General features: G+C 41.6%; 1 protein-coding gene across 16 annotated transcripts in view; it reads left to right on the top strand.

The window, feature by feature from the left end:
- ANK2 (ankyrin 2) overlaps positions 1-27,196 on the top strand; it is a 277,794-nt gene that overhangs the window by 156,627 nt on the left and 93,971 nt on the right. For all 16 annotated transcript variants that reach the window (XM_063415409.1, XM_063415411.1, XM_063415413.1 and 13 more), the window contains 4 exons: positions 4,916-5,017; positions 11,953-12,051; positions 12,563-12,661; positions 25,433-25,531. In XM_063415409.1, the coding sequence (XP_063271479.1) occupies positions 4,916-5,017; positions 11,953-12,051; positions 12,563-12,661; positions 25,433-25,531 (399 nt within the window). The remainder of the gene's footprint in view (positions 1-4,915; positions 5,018-11,952; positions 12,052-12,562; positions 12,662-25,432; positions 25,532-27,196) is intronic.

The raw sequence follows: 27,196 nt of genomic DNA, 5'->3' as shown, positions 1-27,196 counted from the left end.
AATAGCTTTTCTACAGACACAATTTAAAACAAATATTTGAATGGTTTGGATAATGTTATGGTGAAAGCTGTCCTTTGAAAACTGAAACCTTCTATTCCCCCAGTCTTTTGTTCTTATGCATTAGGCTGGTTTTCACTAGCAAATTTGAATATCTGGAGAAATTTTTATGGGTTTGATACAGCATATGATTTCAAGATTTATTTTTGCAGTTGTCTCTAAAATGTCTTTGAGAAACAGGTGTGTGCTGTGTGCAACAAATGATGTGGTCCATGATGGAATAGGAAGGGCAGCTAGAGTGGGGAAAGAAGAACCAGAAGGGAAGGTCTGATTATTTGATTAAAAGACTGATTTCCATATATGATCTATTTAGTGAGATTTTCTGAAATATATGTTCAAATTTAGGTTAAATTGCAGCAATGTAATTAGCAAGAAAGAGGGAGAATCCATAGTCATCTATTCATATAGTCACTTGATAATTTCTTGTATTTCCTTATGCAATATCTAGGCAGTTCCAAAGTAATGTTTGTACTCATGCAGCAAGTGTACTTAAGCTTATATTGATGTTTTTCATATTGTACTTTATTTGCTCCTAGTGGTCTGAAAATTCTTATTTATAGCTGAAATCACCTATCCTCAGTCAAAAGTTCATAAGGAATTTAAAAGACAGGAGATTTTAAAAAGGTACAATAACACCAAATATTCCTCAGAAGTCATAGGTTTAGGAATGAACCTTCAATGTCATCCAGTTCCACCTGCTGCCACAGGGGGATGGGGCAGCCACAGCTTCTCTGGGCAACCTCTGCCAGGGCTTCCCCATCCTCACAGGGAACAATTTCTTCTGTTATCTAATATAAATTTACCTTTGTATCTATATCATGTACTAGAATTGCATTGCAAACAATTTTTAAAAAAAAAAAGTAGTTAGTGAGGACTTGTGGTGTGCTATCATTGTATATGTATTGAGAGCAGTGCATTAGAAAAAGCTGGTTAAATCCACAGATGGTGAATTCATCCCATACTATAAAATACCAGCTCAGTATTTTCTAATCCCTCATACCATATTCTTATATCATGTTTATAATGTATTGATTTGATTGCCTGACCTTAGTGCCTGCACGTACACAACGTGAGCCTTAATTCTGCCTGACTGGGCTGAGGGTGGTGGGCAGAGCTGCCAGCTGAGACTTTGCACATTAACATGTCAGCCTTGGGGCTTCCCAAATTACAGGGCTCTCACGTCCTCATGCTCACATAGTGCTGCTTTAGGAGGACTCTTCTCCCGTAAACCTTTCCTTTTCTCACTGGTAGAGCGTTTGCCTTCAAGCATGATCTGCTTACATTGTGTAAAACTCCTAAGAAAACCCCTCAGGGGTGTGTGCTTAGGAAGAGGAGATGTGATAAATACCATATGGTGCACGGGACTCAGGGTGTGTATTTTTTTGTCTTCTTTCTTGCAAAGGAAGTGCCTTCAATGACAGTTTGTTGGCAGTTTTTCTTCACCAGTCACCAAATCATAAAGACCGATATGGTGGTTTCTCTCACTGAGAAACACTGAGGGGCTGTGAGGGGCCATGAGGAGCCAGGAGTGGCTCTGGGAGACTCTGAGAGCTGGGAGGGGCCAGGGGGGGCTTTTGAGGAGTTCTAAAGGGCCAGGAGGGGCCGTGAGGGGCTGCGAGGGGCCGTGAGGGGCTGTGAGGGGCTGTGAGGGGCTCTGAGGGACTCTGAAGGGCTGTGAGGGGATGTGAGGGGCTGTGAGGGACTCTGAAGGGCCATGATGGACTCTGAGGGGCTGTGAGGGGCTCTGAGGGGCTGTGAGGGGCTCTGAGGGACTTTGAGGGACTCTGAGGGGATGTGAGGGGCTCTGAGGGGCCGTGAGGGGCTGTGAGGGGCCGTGAGGGGCTGTGAGGGACTCTGAGGGGCTGTGAGGGGCTGTGAGGGTCCATGAGGGACTCTGAGGGGCTGCAAGGGGCCGTGAGGGGCTCTGAGGGGCTGTGAGGGGCCATGAGGGGCTCTGAGGGGCCATTAGGGGCTCTGAGGGGCTGTGAGGGGCCATGAGGGGCCGTGAGGGGCTCTGGAAGACTCTGAGAGCTGGGAGGGGCCAGGAGGGGCTGTGAGGGACTCTGAGGGGCTGTGAGGGGCCGTCAGGGGCTTTGAGGGGCTGTGAGGGGCTCTGGGAGATTCTGAGGGCTGTGAGGGGCCAGGGTGGGGTTTTGAGGGGCTCTAAAGGGCCATTAGGGGCCGTGAGGGGCTCTGAGGGAGCTCTGAAGACTGTGCGGGGCTGTACAGCAAAATATTTCAAGGGATTACGGAGTCCATTGGAAAAGCCAGCATCCAAATTCATTGTCTTCTGACACGGTAAGACTACAGGAAACTGCTGCTGTTGTTTACTGCAAACAAATATTGTTTGAATTTGTCAAAATGCATTTGAATTTGAAGTGTGCTAAAGTGAATAAATGTCTGAGACAGTAGTGCTGACAAAAATGCTTTTAAAAATATTTAAAGAATGGGACAAAGGACAAACTAGTGATAACCTACTGAAAAATTGCATTTGGCCAATTGGGAAAGAAAACAGATCTGAGTACTCCTAAGTCTTCCAAGCCTTGTAACATGGTCCTAAATCTTTTAAATATTTTGTGGAACCAGTCTCTGGTATTTGTATGGGAATTTACATGTGAAGTATACGGATTGCTGAATTACTCTTTATGTAGACAAGAAGTTAATATTCTGCATTATGATCAATATTCTGCTGTATGGAAAGTGTTTTGAAGTGACTTGAAGTGATGTACACTGCAGTAATTTGATTATGAGGTAATAAAATTTTGAATCAAGGAAATGAGAATCTACTTGGAAAGCACTGCTTGTGTCTTCTTAGCCAGAAACAAATAGTATATAGTTTTGTGGGTTTAGCTACAATCTGAGCTTCCAGCAATAATGGAGATGTCAGCATTTTTAGCTTTGTATGTTATTCTGTGTGAAAGAAAAACAAGCGATGATTGGATCCCTAAGAACCCAAACTTGTAGGTGGTAATTTGATGCATCATTCTTTCTTAACCTTTTAAAAGTATAAAGTTGATGATTGGAGTTTTGCAATGGTAAGTTATTGTTATAGTAGTAAAGCATAAAAAATAGGGAGAAAGAATGTAAAATGTGTGTATTATTGAGGGCAAAGATGCTTTTCCCAACCAGAGTGTCCAGGTTTAGCCCTCATGCACTCAGGTATTTGTTCTTGGTTAATGTTTTTACCAAGATACTTCATCTTTTTCAAGGATACTTAAACATTAAAACACAGTTTGGTGTCTTTATGAGCACATCCTCATCCCAGGAAAGGGTGTATTGTCAACAGCTGTCCTTTAGTCTTCAAAGGGAACTTTCAGATTCCTGTCACAACCTGCTCTGGCATCAAACCCCATCCAAATGCTCCCCTAACTGAGGCCTGCAACTATCCAATTCTGTCACTCTAAATTCCTGTGTTACCTTCCCTTTCCCCCTGCTGTGTGTTTAGAAAGAGTCTGTTTGCCTAACAGTAAAAGATGTGGAAAATGTGCTGAAGTTTTCTGAACGGAATTTAAAAGAGAATATTTTTGTCTTGGCATGGAGCACAGTTGCAAGGAGGCTCATTTTGATGACATCCATCTGCTGCAGATTAAAATAGGTTGGAATCGGGGATTGTGAAGTGAGTTAGAGCAGTATGATAAGCAGGGTGAGCGAAATAAATGCATTGGAATGGATTGGGCAGCTGAAATAAGTGGCTGGAAGTGGGAGGCTTTTAGGATATTCTCATGATGTGAAGGAGCGGCTCTGCCCGGCGTTTGTGACAGGGAGGTGGGATTGGTTGGGAGCACGCTCAGCAGGAGATGATCCTGTGGAAAGGTGAGTCCCAGCTCCGATGCAGGCCATCCTCTGCCCCTGGGCTCACACCCCAGACAGGCTCTCGTGCTTTTTACCTGCTCCTCGCACTCGCTCCGCTCGCTCCATTGAGCTGGGACTGTTGTTGCTGTCCCTGGGAGCTCCCAAACGCCCATTCTGTACCACGGCTCGGGCCTGTCTGCTGGGCTCGGGTCTGTCTGCTGGGCTCGGGTCTCTCCGTAGCCAGTTTGCCTCTGTGGGAACGTCCGGGTCTGGGCTGGTTTCGAGCAGCCAATGCAGTTTTGTGTCACAGTCACAGACAAACGCAAGAGCGCTGGGGCCTTCCACGCTGCATTGCTTGACAGTACATCCCACAGCCTGGCTGAAAAATGAACACACATTTTTATAGGATTTTAAACCTCTTTTTAACACGTGAGTGCACGCAGTTTAAGGGTGGGAATGTTTACAACGTGATCCTGGATTTAGATACTCAGCCGCTTTGAGTACTTCATCCTCTTTGTTCTGAGGTTAGCTACATGTGCAGTGCTGCGCCCTTTGAGCATATATAGCTAAAAATAATAGATCTAAATCTGTAAATCATATATACAAATCTATGAGCAACATACATAAATGCATGAATAATATATCAAATTACATATATAAAGAGATCGTATATTTATATATAATTCCCCAGAAAACTATAGTTAGCAAGTTAACACATTTATTTTGTCTTGTTGACAATTTGACAATATCAGTTACTATGATTTATGCTTTGTTCATTGGTGTTTTTTGTTTTTTGTTTTTTGGGTTTTTTTTTATAGTTCTTGCTCAATTTGGAATGTCAGCAATTATTGCTCTATTTTGCTCACTCTGACAGGTCTGCAGTTCTCTTGTGCCATTATTGCCTAATTTAAATATGCTAATTAATGCAGATATAATTCAAACTCAGTTGTTTCATGGTATTATTCTCCTGCAGCATGAAATGTGGAAGTCTTTCACCACTGATGAAGTTCCACTCTGGCCTTAAGCAGGGTCTAATTGGAGAATTTTCTTTCTTCTCTTTTTACAGTCTGACAGCAATGCAAGCTTTCTCCGAGCTGCCAGAGCTGGCAATTTGGACAAAGTTGTGGAATACCTGAAAAGTGGAATAGACATTAACACCTGTAATCAGGTAAGATATTTGATGGACACAAGTTTGCAAGAGTGAATGACAAGAAATCTGGGCACTGTAGAAATGTGATTTATGTCTTTATCCTGCTGTGCAGGGTAAAGAATGTGCAATGCTCAGTCCATGGATTTCCCTTAGCTGTCCCACGTGAAGCACCTGATCTCCTGAGAGCTCAGGTGTGGGAGTCTGAGAGTTCCCTTGTTATTTTTGTGAGGTCTCAGGGGGCAGGTAAGCACTTGAGTGGGTGTAGTTGTAGTTGCACAAATAACTCGTGCCCAAGCAGATTAAAATCTTGGCACTTACCTGCCCTGGCAGTGCAGTTCTGGTTACTCTCAGACGGCTAAAGGGGTAGCCATGGGCTTTCACCTTGTTTCACAAAACTAATTGTGTTTTTATCACTGGTCAACCATATCTACAACATAACATAAAAGGTACTTTAATGCTGCATTTAACATAGTCTTCTCTTTCAGGAAAGTTACTACTGCTGTAAAAATAGACTATTAAAGTTTCACCATTGATATGACTGTAACGTGATACAATATTTTGGCTTGGCTCTTTTGTAGTTCTGTCATATAAGTCCAATTACTTTGGCTTCATAGCTTAAGGACCTACATTTGTAAGGTTTATTTAAGTGACTAGAACCATCAAGTTTAGTAAGACTCTTAACTGTGACTTAAAATAAATATGCAAAAAAGTGTCTGCATCCGTTCTGGGAAATGTCTGGGCTTTCTAGTAAAATCACTGCAGTTTCTTTGATGGGGAATTTGACAGCTCAGACTTTATGGTGCCCAGCCTTGCCCTAACTCTTAGATTTGATCAGAATGACTACTAACTGGACAATGACTATGCCATTTGGAAGGAAAACCCCAGAATTGTGACCACTATTTCTTTTTTGGGGAAAAAAAAAAAGAGTAAATGAGAGAATGAGGAAAGAAATCACCTAAAATATTTGGCACCATCACCTTCCCTGCTGAAGGAAAGCTGCAGATGATTAAAGCAGGCATGCGTCAAATGGAAGCTGGGGCACAGGAGTGAGAGCAGATCTGTTTGCTGTGCCAAGGAATTTAATGATGAGGAGGATAAGAGCTGGGGCTTTTCATGTTCTACTTATTGAAAACATGCAGAAATGTTCTTGTCTTACTGTCTAGGAGAAGGTTTCCTTTAAAAGACTTGCTGTCAAGGAAAAACTTCCCAAGCTATATGGAACATGACCTGGCAAACTTCAAGTTGCCCAGTTAGGAGAGAGTAAAGCTAGACTCAAGTTGTTATGTTCAAATAGATCCAGCAAGTTTTCCACCTTTATTATATGCACCATTATTACTGAAGAGATTCACCCCCAGGACAGAGCAGAATTAATGTGATAATTACTTTGCAGTGTTACAAGGATATTTTCCCCACTGTTCATATTCTCTTGCTGGTTATGGGAGGAATATGACAAAGGTTGCTGCAGATTTATCTTCTGTGGAAAGTGCTTCCTGCCTGCAGCTGGTGACACAGCCCCTCTTGCTCTGTGTTGGTGAGATCAGAGCTTTCAGGATCCACTGAGCACAACCAAGCATTCAGCTTCTGGCAGGCTCCAGGTCTGGGGCTGTATAAAGTTGCTTACAGAGGGTTTTGGTGACTAAGACCCTCAGTGCTTCTTCTGATCACTGCCTCTGCTAGAGGTCAGGGGAATATTGAGTAAGCCCTGGCAGCTGCTACTGCAGCCTTCAGATTATTCCTCCTCCTTTGTCTCCTCCTCGGGGTTTGACAGGGCTGTCCATGGCATTGTGTTCCAGCTGTCTAAGAGGGGAAGCAGACACAGTCTGTGCAAAATGCAGGGGTGTATTTTATTTTTAAGAGTGAGATATCTCAATACTCTTTTAAAAATGAAGCCTTGTATGTGCAGGGTATTTTCAGTAAAATGTTATTTTTAGATTTGATCTCATCTGAGAAAACCATACATAATGTTAAATATAAGCTTTCCTGAAAGGAGAGAACACCAGGAGATTCTTCAGTTTCAATGTTTTCTCCTCAGATCCTGAATTTTCAGAGTGATATGTCTTTATAGAAAATCAAAGTATTTTCCCAGTACAACTGTTGCCAAAATATGATGGAGCTTAATGTTTCTGGATATACTGATCACAAAGAGTAGTTAAGGAAACAATTATATAGTTAATAATTAGATATTACTTAAATATTCTTTGTTGAATGCTACCATCACAACAAATTCACTTATTATGGAATTGCTTACTTTAATCTGAATTCAAGCACTGTCATCTATTCTGAAAATCATAAATCAATTCTGTTTATTTCTGGAGAGAGTTAGAAATGTCGGGGGATAACATTCCCCGGTTTTATAAAGAGTCCCTTAAAAACATCTAATTCCTGGTATTTTATAGCATGGATGACCAATAGCTATTGGGAGTGCGTGTTTCCTTTAAAGCTGTTTTTCTATGATACAAATGTAATTTTTTAGGAGGTGGTTACTGTTTCTGGTTAATGTAGCAGGAGGAAACAACTCGCTCCTGCATCATGTCCAAAACGTTGCTTGGCAAAGCCAATGTTACACTGTGCCCTTGCGCAGCCCAAGGTTCAGCAGGAGTTAGACCCCAAAGTCTGGCTGTTCTGAATTCATCAGCTGCCTGCTGAGTTTCCAGACGGAATTGGGGATCCAAAGGCAACATAAAATAACATCTTGTCTTTGGAGACCTGTCAGTTTTCAGGGTGATGTCTTGGAAGGAAAAACGCAATGGGCATTGGCATTTGCTTTGGAGAACTTTTCTGTGCTTCTCTGTGAAGTCTAATGCCTCGAAGAGATCAGGGTTCAAGTATTAGGCAGTTTTGGGGGCCTCCAGCTCCAAGGGTTTTGAATTTCTGTCAGTTTGGCTTTTGCTCTCGTTTTGTTGGCTTCGTTTTAATTGGGTTGGTCTCTGTTCCTTTGGTGACAGTGAGACAGAGCACAGCTGTTAATTACTCCCTCCCTCCATGTGGGAAGGCGCTGCCTTTCCCCGCAGTGCCAGCTATAGTCTGGAGGAGCACCGTAGCATAATGAGGTCAGCAGCACCACATTTGATGTCACTCCATAAGTTAATTCAGTTTCTTGACTTCCTAGACTACAAAGCAACATAAAGGGAGAATTTTCATAACCTGATAATGTTTTGCTTTTTTTCTTTTTTTCCACTGTCCACTTAATTTCTTTGTGATATTTTTAGGAAAAACTTCTGCAGACATTTGGACTTCAGAATCCCATGCCTAGCTCTCTTATGTGCCCTTTCCCAAACCTCTCTTGAAAAGAGGTTGCCACATGCGCATTTTACTTCCCCAAGAGTTTTATTCAGAGGACAGTTTGCAGAGCCATCTATTAAAGAGAGAAAAGTATTTGAGTTTAACAAAGGCTGTAGTACTGCTTTCTAGTTTCTGCCTCTGCTGGCAAAAGGAGTTAACGCCACCATGCAGAGTTAGTCACAAAAGCTTTTTAATTTTCATCAAGTTTTGAAGTTATGCTTTTGCTATTGGGCTGTTATCATGGAACCTTTTCCCCACTTCTTCAAACACTTTCTTTTCCCTATTTCTATGTTTTAAGTTCTTTATCATCCTCACTAAGTCTCACCAGCAGAAGGTGAGCTGAGCTTTCTAGGACTGCCAAGTTATTGTCTATACCTGTCACACAGAGCTGAGCTTAGAGGGAAGGCTGTAAAAGCCCACAGAGCACTGACTCGGCTGGTTTAAAATGTCCTTTGAACTACAGGTTGATCTGTTGCTCTGTCAAGACATTGCTTTTCCATGGTGTCAATTTGCTTTGGCACAGCAGGGTTAGGCAGGAATGGGAGGAGGTGTTGGATGTGGGTGATGTCCCAGAAGGAGTAAATGGCACAGCAGGATTGATGCTGAGCCAGGCAGTGATGAAAGAGCTTCCATTGCATGAGGATTGCTCCGTGAGGCAACTGAATACAAAGGCAGAGGTAGTAGGGAATATTTTTGGGTGATTTCCAGAGAAGAGCAGTGTCAGTACTTGTCTTATGGGGAATCAGACTTTGGACTGGCTTAAAATAGGCTGGTGATTTTTAGGATGCCCAAGAAATCCCTGGACTTGTCCAGTGTGGTGAAAATACCTAGGGTGGCAGGGTGGGAAGTGCAGTGAGCAGTCGGTGTACGTGCATGTTTGTAGCACTCCATGGGATAGAAAACATTGACATCTCTGCCTCAGTGGTAGAGGAGAAAGAGAACTGAGGCAATCAGACACTGCAGGAAAACACTTGGGAACAAGAAGCAGCTTGAAGGCTTAGTATTATGTTATTTGATGAGGGTGAAAATTAGCAAGGAGTCTCCAAAAGAGTGGCAGTTACGGCATATGCAGGCTTTGTCCTTACACGGCACAGTTTTGCTTAGCAGACAACTAATTTCACCCTCCCCAACTTTTTAGTGGGCAGGGGAGAGAAAAAGGGACGTGTCAGAAACCTTTGTTGTTCTGAACTACAAAAATCCAGTTGACAGGAACGGAGGAGTTGCATTGATTAAATCTGAGATTCCATCATCAGAAGTAGCAGGGATCAGCCACGTGGGCTGGGAAATAATTGCAGCGTTGGTTCTGATTAGGGAGAAAGAGAACAAAAGTTGCTTTAAGGCTTCAGTTGTGCTGGTCCTCAGCATTTAAAGTGCAGGGCTTGCTACTGCTTACCCCAGCTTGCTTTATTTAAGGAATTATAGAATTTGAATGTCTGTAGTGCTATTTTTAAGTTAGAGTTTCTTCCTGTAAGCTTTTTTACTGGACTTCAACTATTAATTTTACTCATGTTTTTATTACTCAAGAAGAAGTCCTGTGTTGCAAAGAAATTTAACTTATGCAAGCTATATCAACTTTCAGGTGCCTAATGTGGCATCAACAAATATGAGGCTCAGAGGTAGGAATACAAGTATTTTTAGAGAAAAGCACTGGGACAAGCCTTGCTCTCTCCATATTTTGGCACATGGTAAACTAAACCAGAGGCTTATCCTCATCTTTTGCATTCAGATGCATTTATGGGCCATGAATTTTGCAGTTTCTCTGCTGTTTGTTCCCAAAGAGTGAGGAAGGTTCATAACATGTCACAGCAATAATTCAGCTGTGTACACTGTGAGGAGGACAAGCTGCCCTTCGGATTCCTACAGAAAGTGTCGATGACAAAATCTGTGAGATCAGATAGGAGGACAGATCTTTGTTCTGAAACAGTGAGGAGAACACTGTGTGTTTCCCCACAAAATACTATATTTGAAAGCTCTCAGTCTCTGTAGGCAGTAATTACATTTAGTTGATACTCAGCTGAGGTTAAAAACCAAGAAAGAGCAGAGCTTTCTGAAACATGTTCAGCCTGCAAAATATTCCCTGACGTGTGCAGTATTCCTCATCCTGATGATTGTGGTCAACCTCACCACATATTTTTGGCTAAGGATTTATCCTTGACCAGGGCATGGCACTGCTGCCACTCCTGGGCTCTGCAGCTCCATAGTAGGAGTGTTTCTTCTGGCATAAGGATGTTCTGGTTGCTCTAGCTTTTCCCACATAATGGGGTTTGAAACCACATTTCTCATTAACATTTCCTAACTACCAGGCTGCAGAAGGGTGCTCCTCTGCTTTTGGCAGCCGGTGACTGTGGCCTTCCCTTAGCTCCTTTGCTTTTCTCATAGTTCCACTTCTGAATTTGTGTCTGCCTGTGCTGCTTACATGGATGTGGAATCAAACGGAGTTAGTGCAGAAATGCATTTGGATTGCTGTGTCTGAAGCCACTGGACCCACTCCCATCAAATACCTCCTGTGAAGTGCTAAGTACTTTAAAATCCCACTGGGAATTACAGGCTTCAGCTGCCTCTGTGAATGGACAAATAAAAGCCAGAAAGCTGCCTGTTTATTTCACTATTGAAATGGTTCTGAACTACTCAGAGACAAGCAAAGTGATAAAAATTACACAGTGCTGAATTTGCTGCTGGTTACTCAAACACCTGAGCATTGCTCCTGATGCCTGCAATATGGAAACCAGGAGAATGCTGGAGGGAATGGCAGTATTTGTCACTGTCACCTACCTGATGTAGCATGAAAAATACCTTAGGATTGTGAAAAACAGGTTGGCAATTCAGCTACAATAGACTGCAATTGAATTTTTTTCCTTGAGTGGAAGGGAAATACTAGGAAAAAGGAGATCAAGTTTCATGGCAGGAGTTTGTAAGAGATAAAGTGTCCTGTTCCTGTTTTAATGTAGAGAAGATTTCGCTGCTGACTTTCTTAGGTTATGTTTTCAATAATCCTAGCTTTTATTTAATTAATTTTCTTTTCCTTTTTGACTGAGACTGTAAACCCTCAAGGTTTAGTGAAGACATGCTCATCAGACACCAGCAGAAGTGCCAGATGAAGAATCCATTTGCAAGTCAAAAGTGATCCACAGTGATCTGTTTTGGCCTGCTTGTGTTCTTGGGTTTCTATTTGATACCAGTTATCCCAGAGGAGAGACAGGGGTTGAGGGTGGCTGCGTTAGCATGGAATAACCCTGGTTGAGTAGACACATCCTGTGTAAATTTAGCTAAGTCCTGTGATTTCTCAGTATTGATAGAACCTCAGCAGGGCTGCATAAGGTTACAGTAAAGGGAGGCAGAAATATGCTCAAGTTTTGAAATACTGGGCTCCATGGAGATGCCCAAGGTAGAAGTCTGTGGTAATGGCAAGTTATTAGAAAATAAGGACTCTGTTCTGGATACTCACAAAATACAGTTTGTTCTGATTAATTTGTTGCTATGAGAAAAATGTTATCAGAGAAGTTTGTCCCACAGAGCCTGAGCTTAAATAGCCATGTCCAAAGTATCTGACTTATGCAGACAGTCAGCTAAGAGATGTAATAGTATTCCAGCTCCTAATCTTCTCCTTATCCCAGGGTGAGGGAGGAATGTGTATCTGATATTTGTAATGGATCTGGCCCTTGTGCTTACAGAATGGGCTCAATGCTCTGCACCTGGCAGCCAAAGAAGGCCACGTGGGACTGGTACAGGAATTGCTGGAACGAGGCTCGGCTGTGGATTCTGCCACTAAGGTAATCAATGCATGTCTCTGAGCTTATTCAATACGTACGAGAAATAGAGACAAGACCCCAAAAAGTACAAAATAAGAGGGTAATATACATACTGCATTGATATTTAAACTGTTGTTTTGGTTATGGCCTGGGAGTTGTCTTTGCTGAAGCTCATTGGTAGTAAATGAAGAGGAAAATATAATTTGTAGTGTAATACAGGGGAAGCTTTAGAAGTTTTTAGCAATGCTAGATTTTCCTTATTTCCAGTGACAGGTCCTCCTTATCTTAAGGAGAATTAGTATAGCTCCAAATAGTAGAAGTTTTTAAATCTGTGAAAATCAGTAATCGACTTTTTCATATCCAGAGGGTTTTCACCCATGGGCACAGTGGAAAAAACACCTGTGGGATAATGTTTTCCTTTTAGCCTTTCCACAGACAGGCACAGGCACATGAATGCTGTAAAAACCTGCTGATCGAAGTGGTTCCTGAGGAAGGGTAATAACATCTTGCATTTCCCCCCTTCCTCCAACAGAAAGGGAATACAGCCCTGCACATTGCATCCTTAGCAGGACAAGCTGAAGTTGTCAAAGTTCTGGTGAAGGAAGGAGCCAATATTAATGCACAATCTCAGGTATGATGCCCTTTTCCCTTCTCACTTCTGAAAGTTTTTTTGTGAGCTCTTATAAGATCTGAGATATTAGACACTGCCTCTAAACATCCAAGCCTGACAAATCAAGCAAATGGAGGCATTCTCTTATAAGTAGAATAAAAGTAAATACTGAATTGAAGCCATTGTATGCTCATTGTGTGATACAGGAACTCCTACTGTTGGTGATGGAAAAATTTCTGAAACAATTTATAGAAGCATGCTAAGAATTTCTAAAAGATTCCAAAGTATATAAATATTGTATTTGAGTGGAATTTGGTGAGCAGTAATGAAGAAGATAATTTCTCAGGGCTTGATTTGTACAATTGCTTTTTATGGTTATTTTTTGGCTGAAGGTTTGCAGATAACTTACTCCAGGCTTCCACACTCGTTCCTTATGTGATCAGAAAGAATTTCAGTCAAAGGTTTGCGATGTACATTTGAACTGGATAAAATCATCTCATCCTGGCAGGAAAACCAACTGTAGAAACTCTCTTATTTCCACTCTTATTTGCTCTTATTTATTTGCTCTCTTATTTCCACTGACATGAAACTTGTCTGCTCTTCCAAAACACACCAGAGGACAGGGTGGTCTCCCTTACCCATTATTTCCTTTGATTAGGATTAAGAACCATTTATTAAATGAATAATTTGATTCATGTTTGTAAATGCTGCCTTAATTCTAGCAGCTGTCTGTAGCTATAAGGGGCTGAACAGATGGTATAGATAAAGAAACTGCATCATTCTGAAGCGTTTGGCTGGTGACACTTTCAAAAAACCCAATGTTTTCCTAGCACCAGCTCCACACCTTGCTTAGCCAGTCCTGAGAAACTGGGACCTGGAGGGTTTCCTGTTGTGTGATTTTACACATTCACCATGGACAGGGTAAGGTAAGTAGAGAGCAGGAGATGAATAAACGGCTTTACCAAATGAATGTTCATCTGTTCCTTTAGCACATTTTAAGTCAAGAGAAAGAAACTGAAAAAATTTTCAGTTGTCTGACTCCAGGATTTTAAAAACATATTCTTTATTATGCTTTTTGCCCCAAAATTGTGGAACTCTCTCAGGACAGCTGATGGTCTGTTGCTCCCCATGCTCTATTCCCATTAAAGATAAGAAATGTAGTTCCTTTGTTCAAAAATTTAGCAAACCTCTTTCATAATGAAGAAGCTGGGTGATTTCTTTATACATTTATCAGCCTTTTCATGTGTATTAGAACATAAAAAGGTCTTTAATGTTTTGAGCATGGTAAGACAAACTATAGTTAAAAAATAATACTTTCATGAAACATTATTCCTCAAAAAGTCTTCCTAAAGACTTTTCCTTATGTGGAAAAAACAAATTAGGTTTTCTAAATTAAAAAAAGAAAATTCAACTAGGATTGGAAAATGTGTTCACAGATATTACTTTTTATAGTATTCTAGTTTAAAAGACATTTATTATTAGCACAAGATGCTTTGTGTAATGTACACAGAGCTGTTAACAGGCATTTCCTACTTGACTTAGTTGAGTTAATCTGATGGAGGACATTTTCCCCATTGCTGCTCACTGCTTGCCTCCTGGCTGGATGGACTGGAACTGCTGGGATACAGATGTCCTGCCTTTGTGCCTTGTTGTCTTAATTAAACAAGTCCTGTTGATTGACCGGGAGTGAGAGTCCTTAGTGTGGTGTCATCCAGCTTTGGGCCTTTGGGTTGTGTCTTTCTGGCCTGCTGTGCTTTTCCAGAAGAGGTGGATAAGATGGGTAATAGCTGCTTCAGGCAGGAGACGTTCAGAGGCTCTTGCTGCCTCTGCCAAGGGAGACATTCCAGTGGAAGGTGTCCCTTAATTATAAAGTAACTTTTTTATGCCCCATGAATGGAGTGAAGCTGATGAATGCTGTCCCTCTGCTCATGGTTGCATTGACGTGTCATAGAAAATAAATGTTACAGAGAAAAAAACAGAAACTCCAAAATTAATAGAGAATAGACATGTGGTTTACGATAGCAGATGAAGTAAGGTTCAAACATACCTAACTACAGCTGGTCAAAAAAGAAAAATATGAAGTTAGGAAAAAGAATGACTGAACAGAATGTGCTTGAATTCTTAAAATCTCAGGTTTTCTTGACTGGAAACATGTCACTGATGAAAAAAAGAAGAATAAAAATATATCGGGAAAGAGCTTAATCAAGAAAGTGAGATATGAACAAAAATACAAATTAAAGGTAAAATGGAAAAGTAAGAAATTATAGCTGAAATGCTCAGTTTCTCATTTTTGTATTTTCCTGCAATTCCATTTTTAAAAATAGGTGCCATATTGTCACCCTTGAATCTTCTGGCAGCAATTGTTGCTATTGAGGGTGTATTGCATCTTCTCCTTGATATCTCTCTTATTTCACACTTTATTTTTTTTTAGACCCCTGTGAAATGCCATTTGCTGGTAGTGACTTAGTGCCAGAACAGTTACTCTGGTTGCTGCATCACTTCTTCTTTAAAGAATTCAGTATCTGTCAAGGCCATTCTTGTTTTCAGTGATGGCAATTTCCCATAGTGACAAAATTTCTTCTCTGAAGGTGAATTGGTAGATAAAGGAATAGTTGCAACTTGAGCTTGTTCAGTTTATTGTTTTTCCTTTCATTTTCTCCATTAAATTGCATAAAAACACTGGCCTTTATCAAAACTTACAAGCAATGACATCTGAAACACCACACTCATTTTCCAGTTCCTTGCAACAGCAAAATAACAGAATTATCTCAGGAAATGCTATTAAACCCACTGTAACCACTGGGTTTACAAACCCCATCTGTGCTATCTGAGGCTGTTAAGCCTTCTGGGCTCTGATTTTATAGATTTTGGGTTTCTATTAGATTACTTTGGTTTGCCCTTCAGTTTTTTGTTGGCTTTCAGAGCTGTTATTTTTTTAATCTTCCTCTTTTAAAAACTCTGTTCCTTTTGAGCTAACATGTCATCACTGCTATTTTTAGAGAAGTAATTTCTATTTTGATATGAAGCCTAATTGCACAGTGATTACTAATTGAGTGACTCCGCTTCCAGTTGCGTGTGTGTCGTTTGAGAGCTCGCATCTTCCTGGAGCGTGTTTCAGGCAAAGGCTGGGACAAGGGCACACCCAGAATGGCCAGAGGTCTGCAGGATGCTGCTCTTTGCTGTCATATTTCCACCTAGGATTGGACAAGTGTGGAATTTTTTGGCTTAGTTAGAAGTGCGTTTTGCTAAAAATTATAAATAGTAAATAGATGTATATAATGAGTATCTAGAAGCCCTTTGCTTGGTTGACTCCACACAGAGTTCAGTGAGCAGATCAAGTCAGGTATCATCCAGTGAAAACTTGATTTCTGCAATTTCTCTCCTTGATTTGGCCATGACTTTGGCACTGTGTAGATCTGACCAGGCTGGACTTGTTGATAATACAGGAACAGTATGAACGGGAATGCACAGTAGGTAACAGATCCACCGGGGTGTTCCAGGCTGCCCCTTTGCGCTTTGTGTTTCCTTGCGGAACAGAACAAGGTCCAGCCCATGGACTGCCGATTGATGCCATCCACGCTGAACTATGTATTCCCTTGGGTGGGTGATCCTCCAAGGACTTCTGAATTTCAGTGGGAATTTGAGATAGTCTTCAGGGAGCACTGGAATGTTCCATCGGGTAAACCCATGGAAGTGGGACTGGCTACTCACTTCAGTCCCATCCACTCACACCCATGCCCTCATCACACACACTTTCACTGAGCCCAGTGTTACCCTTCTTCCACTGCTGCATCATCTCTTTACCCCAAACCTAGTCTTAGTTGTTGCTTGTGCATTAGAAAAGTAAGTATTTTTTATGCTCTTCCTCTCAATGAGATCTACGTTTTTGACATATTAGGAATTCTTATGTGAGTTCTTGAATTTTCTTTAGGTGGAAGAAATATCACCAGATTTAGTCAGTCCAACCCTTTCCTTTGATAAATCACTCTTTGTCCCTGTTGTTTTCCCTTTAAGTCATCCTGGACCATGTGACTGGTGCACAGCATCAGAGATGTCTGATCACTGGAAATCCATGTGAGATCACTTCCAAATGTGCTGATAGCCTGACTGCAGCAATCCTCATAACTGAGTGTACCTGTAGACTGTCCCTGCAGCAGTGATGCTGAGCTGTCCTGACCATGCCTTCCTTAGGGAATGGGTCTGTCCTGACATTCCTCCATTCCACACAAGGTCAAGAAAAGCCTCCTGTGGAGAGCTGCACGTCCTAGGATGAGGCGCTTTGACAAAAGCCAAGTGACTGAGGTACAAGGATGAAAAGTAGAAGGCAAAACGAGGAAATACAATCTGCTCCTGTTTGGGAACTGGAACTGAAAGAGATCTGTCAGACCCTGGAGTTACCTAGGAAAGAAATGATTCCCTTCTGTTTTAAAATTCCTGACACTGAGTTTACAACAGAACGTATTGCCTGCAGGTTGTATTTTGACCGCTGCGTTGTATAGGGGCCCTCGTGCAAGGAGGAGCTACCTTTTAATCATCAGACTATTTAAAGTGACCCAGATACGGAGAGCAAGGATTAGATAAATCAGTCCTCCCCCAAGCTGATTTTGTTATTTAAAAGGCCTCCGGTTTCCTTTCCTCGACATCCTGCTCTAAGCGCATTGGGAACACATTAGCCAAGCAACATTTTTGCTTTATGTTTTCCTTGTTTTGGTCACCACGTCCTAGGTCAACATACAGGAGAGGCTATTGTGGCTGCTGGAGCATTCTTACCCAGACCTCTCATCAGGTGGGAGCAAACCTTAGAGCAGCACATTTGCAGCCCCGATGGGAGCTCCCAGAGGAGCGAGAAGAGCTCCGTGAGTGTCCACGTTCCGTGTCACCACAAAGCAAGGCGAGGATTTAGGTGATTGTCACAGAAGCGATCAGCTTGGCTCTGTCAGGATGCCCTCGGATTTGCTTTACCAGGGATTGCTCTGCCATGGGTTGTAAGGATAATCTAACCTTTGGAATGGAGCACATTTTGCAGAGTATTTGCTACTCCATTATGACAAAAGGTTTTAATTCCACCACCAGGGCTTTCTGCTTTTACATCAATATATTTAGAGAGGCAGATTTTTAGCTGCTGTGTATCAAGAGGAGCCATTTAGCCACAGTTGGTCATTGCTAATGTAATAAAGGGGCAGGCTCATTTTTTTTCACTGCAAGGGAACAAAAGGGAAGAAATGCCTTCTGGAGGATTATATGGATTTTGGGAGATGTAAACAAAAGTAATACATTAAGGAGAATGAAAAACCCAAATATTTCAACAAAGGCTAAAAACAAACTGAAAATATTTACAGTATATATCTTAGTCAATTTACTGCTATGAAAGGATGAATGGTCCAGATGGAAAGATTCTGGTTGAAACAAGAAGTGTTTTTTCAGTCAGTAATACTTATTCTTAGAAAATATTAGCTTTAGGAGGCTGCAGGAACTCAACAGGCCAGTTGGAAGGGTAAGGGCTCAGCAGACCAACACACCATACTTCTCCCCTGCCGGGAGGACACGGTGGTGGCTCTGAGAACCAGGCAGTGCAAATGTTGGCCGGGTATGTTTATGAGTGTGGGGAGGACTCAGCCACAATCAAATACGTAGAAGCATCTTTTTCTTGTTTGTTTTAGCACAACATTGTCTTCCTTCCAGCCCTCAGCCACACAAAATAAATGGATGCTTTCAGGATTGCTTTTCCCTTACCATGTTTCAGAAGGCAAACCTCAAATGCAGTTTTGGATGAGTGCCAAGATTCAAATCTGAGGCTCTTCCCTGACTAAGCCTTTGGGCCCTCACCTATGCCCAGTATCAAGGTGATGTTTTCTTGTGCATGACCAATCTGTTCTCATCCCATTGTTCTCCATCAGCTCCATTTCTATTACAGGCTCCCTTGGTGTAAAAATGCCATTTCCAGAGCATAGAACATCTTGATTTCTGCCTGGCTGTGTTTCAGGCACTTTTATTACTTTGCTGTTATTGAGGAAAAGAAGTTGTGACATTTAAAGGTGCTGAAATAGAATATTTGCGCTCTTTAAATTCAGTTTGTGGGCTCGGAAGTGACTTTGACTCTCACTTCCCCAGAGGGGGCCTTGCAGTGGGGAGGCAGCAGGTGTCATATACGTAGTGCTGCTCTTGGAGTCCTGGGTGATCCCTCATGAATGAATTTGCCAAGTTTAGCACAGCCCAGGCGGCATCATTTATCCATAGGCTTTGTCATTATTGCTGCAGTGTAAGTATAGAGTGGCAAACACTATTTATACTACTGGAGAACTAGTGGGACAGCTGAAGGGGTGGTGCTATTTTTGGTTTAGGCTTCTGTGTCACTACATTTAAAAAAAATATTTATTATAAGTTAGTTTATAATATGATGTCTCAAACAAGTAAATACTCTTTTAATTTTTTGTTTGTTTGTTTGGCTGTTTGAAGCAGTTTAGGGACCAGCCTCCCTAAATCCAGTAGCTCTTATCTTGTTCCTGACTGCTTTTCTCATCTTGAATCCAAGGGATTCTGTGGGCCTCAGCATCTGCCATGTGTGATGGATGCAAGAATTGTCATCTAAACGATTGGCTGACACTTGCTGGGAAATTTTACAGCAGGTCAGAGTACAGTAGCTTGCTTCCCCCTTAGGGATGTGCCACCCTATATCCTGTATTTCTGTGTGCACAGATACATCTAATCTCTGTGCCATCCTTACTGGCACTTTCCAGCCTTTTTGTAACAGGAAATGGTAGCCCAGGCAAGTGAATACATAATGTACTGCTCGCTTGGGAGCACGGAGGAAAGATTCTGCTCTGAAAACATGTGGTGCTTTCATCAGAAATCTACAGTTCATTTGTTGTGGAGGTATCTGAAAGGTGTTTTTACTGAATCTCTCTCATAATGTGGATATAGGAGCTCTTGATTTGAATACACCCAATGTTTCTTGAGAGCCCACTTTCTGTTGACTGTATGGCAAAATGATATTCCTTAGGTACCTTAAAATTAAATTATATGAATTTCCCTTTATCTTATCCCTTATCTCCACAAATTTCATGGTTGCTGTTAGATTGATTGTAAATATAGATGTCATAGTTCAATTATTTATGAGATTTCTTTTCATGAAAAAGAGTATGGATTATCTGTTTCATGGAAAATATATTTTAATAGAAAAGAAATATGAAGATGAATAATTGTTAAAGTTACTGCTGTGTTAAAATCCTGGATTTTGATGTAAGTTAAGAGCAACAAAAAAGACTTCAAACAATTAACATAGGTACATTGATCTATCCTTAATTCACCCTTTTATACAGAGAATCTCTCCTGTTTGGATATAATCCTCTTATGAAGAGTTTATTTATAGGCTGGCTGAAAATAATGCTCTGAGCAAAGTTCCCAGAACTGTGGTATTGATGGTTCTATCAAGATGTGTTCTTTGAATTTAGTTTGCAGATTGCATTTATTTGCCACCCTCATATTTCATTGATTACAATTAGTTTACTGCTCGGATTGTTGGAGGATTTTTCACAGAGTCACAGAAGGGCTGAGGATGGAAGACACCTCTGGGGGCTCCTCTTGTCCCCTCCTCTGCTTGAACAAGGTCACCCACAGCCAGCTGCCCAGGGATGTGTCTTGGCTTTTGAGTATTTGCAAGGATGGAGGCTCCAAAGCCTCTCTGGGTAGCCTGTGCCAGTGCTTGGTCCCCTCACAGTAAAACAGTGATGCTCAGTTTGTGCCCACTGCTTCTGTTCTGTTCCTTCCCTGCACAACATGCTCCTGTTTGACACACAATAACCTTTGCTGGAGGTGTTTCCTCTCCTGTAGAGATTCTTGGCAACTGGGGTAAGGGAAGCAGTGCCTGCAGGTAGAAGTGTTAAGGTGAGGCATAGGTGTCACTGGTTTAGATTGGTACCGGTAGAAAAGGGGAAACCAGAAAGATGAATTGTCTGTTGCTGAATAAAGATTTAGATCAGGAACTTACTGTTCTTGTTGAAGTGGAGCAATATTCTGAAGAACAGAAAAAACCCTGAAACAGGTCTTGAACTGCATGAAATGGTATTTTAGCACAGGACCATGAGTCACACAGATTTTCTAATGTGTGTGAGCTGTTTGATGAATAATCTGAGCTTGTCTCACTCTTGTCTCACTCTTGTCTCATCCTTCATGTCAATATCTGGTTTTATTGAGTAAAACTAGGTAGAAATGAGCATTTGTATGTAAGCCATTGCATGAGGTGCCAGTTTTCTTCTCTTTCCTGGTAATCTCTGACATCCAGTATGATCTTAAACAGTTCCGGGGGGGCTATAAAATAAAATAGTTATGTTCAGCTGGATTTATGGCAACTATTTAGTCAAAGGATACATTGCTAACTCTTGTGAATCCTCTTCAAATAGGCAAAATGTACAGATTATAGATCTCTATTTTCTCTAATTTTCTAATCAGTACGAAAAAAGAATATATTCCTCTATATATGTGGACGTAAGCTGTATGCATACTGTAGGTATATGGAGACCAAAGTCCACAGCTGACAGTTCAGTACTGCATGCTAAGAGGAGCCTTGGTTCCTTGAAAGCCTGTCATGAAATAAACCTCCACCAAGCTATAGAACTGCATGATTTTCTCAATACTCTAAGAATCCCTCTGCTTCTTCAGCCTGTGTTCTTCATTAGGGCCTGGGGACAATTTAATGATACAAATTCTGAGTCATATATAGACTTGCCAATTTACATTAATAGCTTGAAGAATCATTTGAGAGCTACTCATTTTCTCCAATTAGCCAGTAAATCAGTGAATGTAGTAGAAAGAATGGAGTATGAAATATACTCTGTTTAGTGATAATTTCTCATTCTGACTTTATATTATAGCAGTAAACATCTTGCAGTACACATTTATGGGGGTAATGAAATTGGAGTATTCTGTCCTTACCAGGAATATTCTGATGAAACCATTGTTGGGAAATGAATGTTATATATCATTACACAATTAATTTCCGTTTTTCAGATGATGCACCAAATGTAAACATACAGCCAGAGCATGATAGCACAGCTGGGTTTTAGAGGAAAGAAAAATGTAGTGCAGTTCTCCTTTTCCAGGTCACAGTCAGTATTCTTCCTTTAATTCTGGATGGTATGGGACCATAAACTGAAGGGCAATGTGTTGAAATAAGTACCCACCACTGGCCCAATAAACTTGCTGAGTCCCATTCACATGCTAAAGGGAGAGGTCTGTCTCCCTTGCAGTGTGGCCATGGAGAATCACTTCCCAGTATGTCATGGATTCAGCAGGAGACACTTCAGGATAGTGAAACAAAAGTCAAGGGAAAATGTTTTCTTTAGTTTGGGGGGGCTATGGGATTTTGAGCTTTGACATATCTCTAGAAGCAGAATAGAGAGCTGAAGTATTGGTGCCAGATCTTAGCAACTAAAAGCTGAGAAACTGGGAATTGGATTTTAGACTGACAAAAGGAAAGGAAACTAAGGGAAGCATCTGGTTTTTGTGGGCATTCTATTCAGGAAGAGCGGGAGTGGCTGAGAGAGAGAAACTTGCTGTGGAGGAGACAGACAGACAGACACATCCCAGAAACCATGTGGGTGGGAGGAGGATGGAACCTGGGGTCCAGTGGCCAGGGAGAAGGAAGACCTCCAGCAGGGCTAGCATGCAATCCACTGAGCACAGCCCTGCCAAGGAGAGCAGGCATGTTGGGAATCCTAAATAGGAGTTTCCTGGCTGAGGGCCAGGACTGTTGCAGTTGGGGACACTACAATTAGAAGCTCTGAAACCAGAGCTTCACTGAAAGCAGACTGAGAAAGCAGACTTCTCCCTACCAGCAACGTCAGGCTTGACCTTGCCAGGGGGAGAAATCCAGGGCAATCTTTTCCAGCATGTCTGGTAAAGGCAGTTTTGCACATTGTAATTCCCAAAATGAGCTGGATTTCAACAAAATATATACAGTAGTTTCAGACTATAAATAAAACCTGAAGGAAAACAAAGATACTCTGACTTTATGTGCAAGAATTTTCTTTCTCCTAATTGCTCTAGTTTCAGGTGTGATCATAGCACAGGTATGACAGAATGGGCACTCTTCTGGATCTCTGTGCAGAAAAACATTTAGTATTCCTTGGTATTAAAAGGTCATGAAGTCGTGTACGCATTGTTTATAGTCTCCTAATCCCGGATTTATTGTCCTAGTTCTGTTCCAGAACCAGGGACTTGAGGTGATTAAAAAAATAAGATTCTTCAAAGCTTTTAAGCAAATTGATTTACTGTGGCTTGAAAGTTGTCATATTCACCCAATTCAGTGGGTGTGATCCATGTGATATTCCGAGCTAGCTAGAAGGATTTTACAAGCTGCGTGTATTACATTTGAAAGATTAGACTTTCTAAGCTTTCAAATGCTAAAATGCTGATGAGGCGAGTGGAAAATTACTACAAGTTATCCCTTGTAGTTTGCCACGCTGGTTTTTTCCGGAGTGGGAAGGAGAGCTGGAACAGTGACCAGCTCGGTTACCTGCAGGTTCCTCTGTGCTGTTCCCTACAACTGCAATGGAAAAGAACCCAGTCTGTTCCTAATTCCCTCTGCCAGCTCATGCCTCTGCTTGGCACCTTCCCAGTTACTCGGTGAACAGCCTTCCTTCATTTTATGTTCTGATGGCATCTCTTATCTCCCCCTCCCTGTTTAGAGCTGTCTGAGGAGCAGCCAGGAGACCAGAGGTCCCTGATTCCCCAGCTCCGGCCCCAGAGGGCACATGGGAGAGGCTGGCTCTGTGTGCCTCCAGTTTGCTGCCTGGTTTTAGCAGTGATTTGAGAGGAGGAAAGCTGCCCATCAGCCTGACCTTATTGTTAAGAGGCTTTTCTTGATGTCTAACCTGAAATTTCCCTCCAGCAGCCTTGTAAACTCTGCTTTTTTTGTTTTAGGCATCATGATCATGCAGAGCAGACCTTCCCCCTTCCCTTTAAAGACTGTTTTCCTTCATTTTGCCCTTTCCAGCCAGAACAGCACCATTTATTAGCCTTTTCTCAAAGAAAGATAGCTTCCCTAGGGAGATACATTTTTATGCCATTGCAAGGGTTGTCTTTATTACAGCAGAAGGGACTCCTTGACCAGTGACCAGTCTCTGGAAGACTGCTGTGACCTTCAGGGCCTTTTCAGCAGAATTCTTCTCTAACTTGTAATTCCCTGTGTGCATCGTTTCTTTTTCCAGCAGAAATGCAGAAACTTGTGTTTGCCCCTACTGAATTACCTTTCTAGGTCTTTTGACCATGGTTTCAAATGATGATCCTGTGGTGTGATGGACTTGCAGACTATGTTGGTCTAACTATCTGTGACTATAGTGAGAGTCCATCATTTGAATGATTTCTGAGAATATTGGATAATAACTGACTCCTGTGCAAAGCCACTCAAAATACATCCCCCAGTTTTGGCATTGAACTGCTGTTAAGTGTTCTCTGCATGCCATTTTTAAATTCTGTGTCCCAAGACTGTTGATGGAAATGCCAGAATATTATGCAAAGCAGCATTAAAAGATTTGCTGCAACTTTTATGACAGATATCATATGACATCCACAACATAAATTATGTTTATTTCCTGGACAGTCCTCTGCATTTGTAAACACAGAGGGGGGTTGTACAGACATCAGTTCTACAATCTTTGTATTATCTAGTGACTGAAAAACGAGATGTCATTTCATTAGGAAACTATTGGAATGTTTCCACAGCAGGTTTCCTAGAAAGAATAATATTGGCTTCTCTGAAACAAGGTTTTTGGTTGTCATGGTATTTGTATTAATTTTGATTGCCTGTGTGAATGCACAGCCCTGTCACTCAGTGTGACAGCACACAAGATACTAAACAATCAAATAAATTGCATGTCTGAAGTCTGGTTTATGGTTTATGTTCTGGATAAAAGTGACATTTCAAGCCAGAAGGTATAGGTGATTATGTCCTCATATGTTACACAGTAATCTACAGAATATTGAATAATTTTCTAAGGTCTTCTTAGAAATCCTAAAATGTCTTAGAAATAAGTTATTGGTCAGGCAGACAGCTCTCTTCCATGCGTTTCTTTCATCAGATTTTGTAGGTAATTAATTACAATTGTTTGCATTAAAGTACTTTATTGTGAAGGAAGAATTCACATTTCTACTGTAGTTTGATGGACTTAGAATAATCTTTTTAAATTATGTTTTATCCAGAGCAAATTCTTTTAATAAATTTAGGTCATTTTAATGTATGTTTTTAATTAAATGATAACTGAATCTGCTGTATGGTCAGAAATGCTGCTGTTCCTTTACAAGACTGAGTTCCTTTATGTTGGATGCTTTGCAATGTTTTATGTATTACAAAATTTTACATGGTATGTCAAGGCTTTGCCATCTCTGCTGAGCTTGTCAGAAGGTATGGACTTCATGGTCTCCAGGGGATGACATCTTTGGTTAAGTAAATGTAATAAATGGAGGAAACTCTTGCTTTCCTGTCAGCTTTCATAAAACTTTATTGCCAGCTTTACATCCCTGAGCATTATCAGCAAGGAATAGCTGTATTAATAATTAGTGTGTCCATTGCTTCCTTAAAATATGTCAGAAGAAAATGAGTGTGAAAGCATGGAGAGTTCTGTGAGTTTAAATGGCATTGAACATGACTTTATTAAGGGAAAAATACAAGGTTGTTCTTCTTACATTCAGTTACAAGAACACAAATGCATTTTTAGCCGTGTATCCATTTGTGGTTCATTATTGTTGGTACATTTAATTTCCAAGTGACACTGTTTTCTCCTGTGTCCTTCCCAGAATGGCTTTACTCCTTTGTACATGGCAGCTCAAGAGAACCACATTGAGGTGGTGAAATATCTCCTGGAGAATGGAGCCAACCAAAGCACAGCTACCGAGGTGAGAGGGTTTTCCTATATTTTTCTTTACCTGTGTGTTCCTATCGCTTGAAGTCAGAGTGATCGTGTGGGCGGTGTCCAGGGGTTTGGCTGTGTCAATTGGCATCAGCATGTGGTTGTTAGCAAGCTTCCTTTTGGGATCACAGAGCTGTTTAGGTTGGAAAAGTCCTCTCAGATGGAGGCCAACCAGTAACCCAGCACTTGGTTCTTTGGGGTTTTAGTTCAGTTCAGAAGTGATGAGGCTCTCTGTGGTGGTGGCTTCAGAGAACCATTTGGGAGGTCACCTACTCCAGCCTCTTGCTGCTGTTCCCCAAGTTACACTGATTCTGAGGCTCTCCTGTGACTTGATGTAGCTTGTGAGTATTCATCGTTGGCTGTGACCGGCGTAAACTGGAAACCAAACGGGTAACAAGGCTTGCATCAGTGAGCTTGGCAGGCTGTTTCTCCATGGACACCTTATTTCTACTGCTGGACCATGTGGGTGTAAACAGGCAGAAGAATGGCATTAACTGGAGATCTGGGGTGTAAACCTGCCCTGTGCAAGCAGGAGAGACACCTAAGTTGGAAACAGGAGACTCCAGCTCAAGAGGAACTGAATCCCACAAGCTTCTTTCTGCATATGAGGGGTTTCAGAGGCAATGGAGAACACTCCTTGGTCATTGGGATTATGCTCATTCTGTTTCCTCTTTCTGCCAAATGTTCTTTATTCAGCCAGGGGAGTGAGTGCACAGGCTTTGTGCTGCAAAGTGCATCACCTTCCTGTTTTTCTATGGCTATGGATGTGCCATGAGAAGTAGCTATAGCAAAATTCCTCTCTTTCCAGAGCTTTTGTTCATGTTTTTTGTTTTCTCTAGCCTGTTCAGGATTCCCTTTCTGGATTGCCTTCATGGGCAGATGAATTTGAAATGCTGGTGCATTTATGCTCCCTCTCCTTCCCTTCAAACCTGTCAGTGTTAACAGCTGTCTTACTGTCCCTTCTCTCACTGGATACTGTACTATTTGATGACAGCTCATAAAATAATCCCCTCATAGATGTGATCACATTACATGTCAGCTTTCTGAAATACAAAATCCCATATGATTGCCAGGCAACGTGGCAGAAATACACTCCTTGTGAAGGAGCCAGGTGGAGCTGGGGCTCTCCATGAGCCCAGCCCTGCTGCTGCCTACAGTTACCTGCTGGCAGCCAGCTCCCAGTAACTTCTGCTGACTGGGAATTCATTCCTTTTACAGAAATTGTGAGGTTGAGATGCTTATAATTCATGTGGCCTCTGTTTGAATGCAGACATCCACAGAACTCACACTGTAGTCTGATTTTATAAAACAAAAAGGCAGAGAGGAGAAAAAAATGAAATATATGCCTACTCTGACCCTGAATCCAAATTTATCTTCTGCCATTGGAAAGATCAGTTTTCACCCTGTAGCTTGTAAAGTAAAGGCTCTTGACCTCTTTACTGCTTAACTAGGTCAGTTTTAGGTTCGGGTCTTGCTGAGGTAATGGTTTCCACGATTGTGTGAGTGTTCCTGAAGGAAGGCCTGAGCTTTCCTGTGTGCCCAGAGTTCATCTCATTAATAGGATGAAGAAATGGTGCATTCAACAAGGTGGGATGGCAGCCCGAACTGTGGATGCTGCTGAAATACAGGGAGAAGGTCCTTCTGTTTAGCA

Source organism: Prinia subflava, chromosome 18, assembly GCF_021018805.1.
Source record: "Prinia subflava isolate CZ2003 ecotype Zambia chromosome 18, Cam_Psub_1.2, whole genome shotgun sequence".
NCBI classification, from domain to species: domain Eukaryota; kingdom Metazoa; phylum Chordata; class Aves; order Passeriformes; family Cisticolidae; genus Prinia; species Prinia subflava.
Note: the sequence above shows the minus strand (reverse complement) of the source record. Positions and strands in the feature narration are given on the sequence as shown.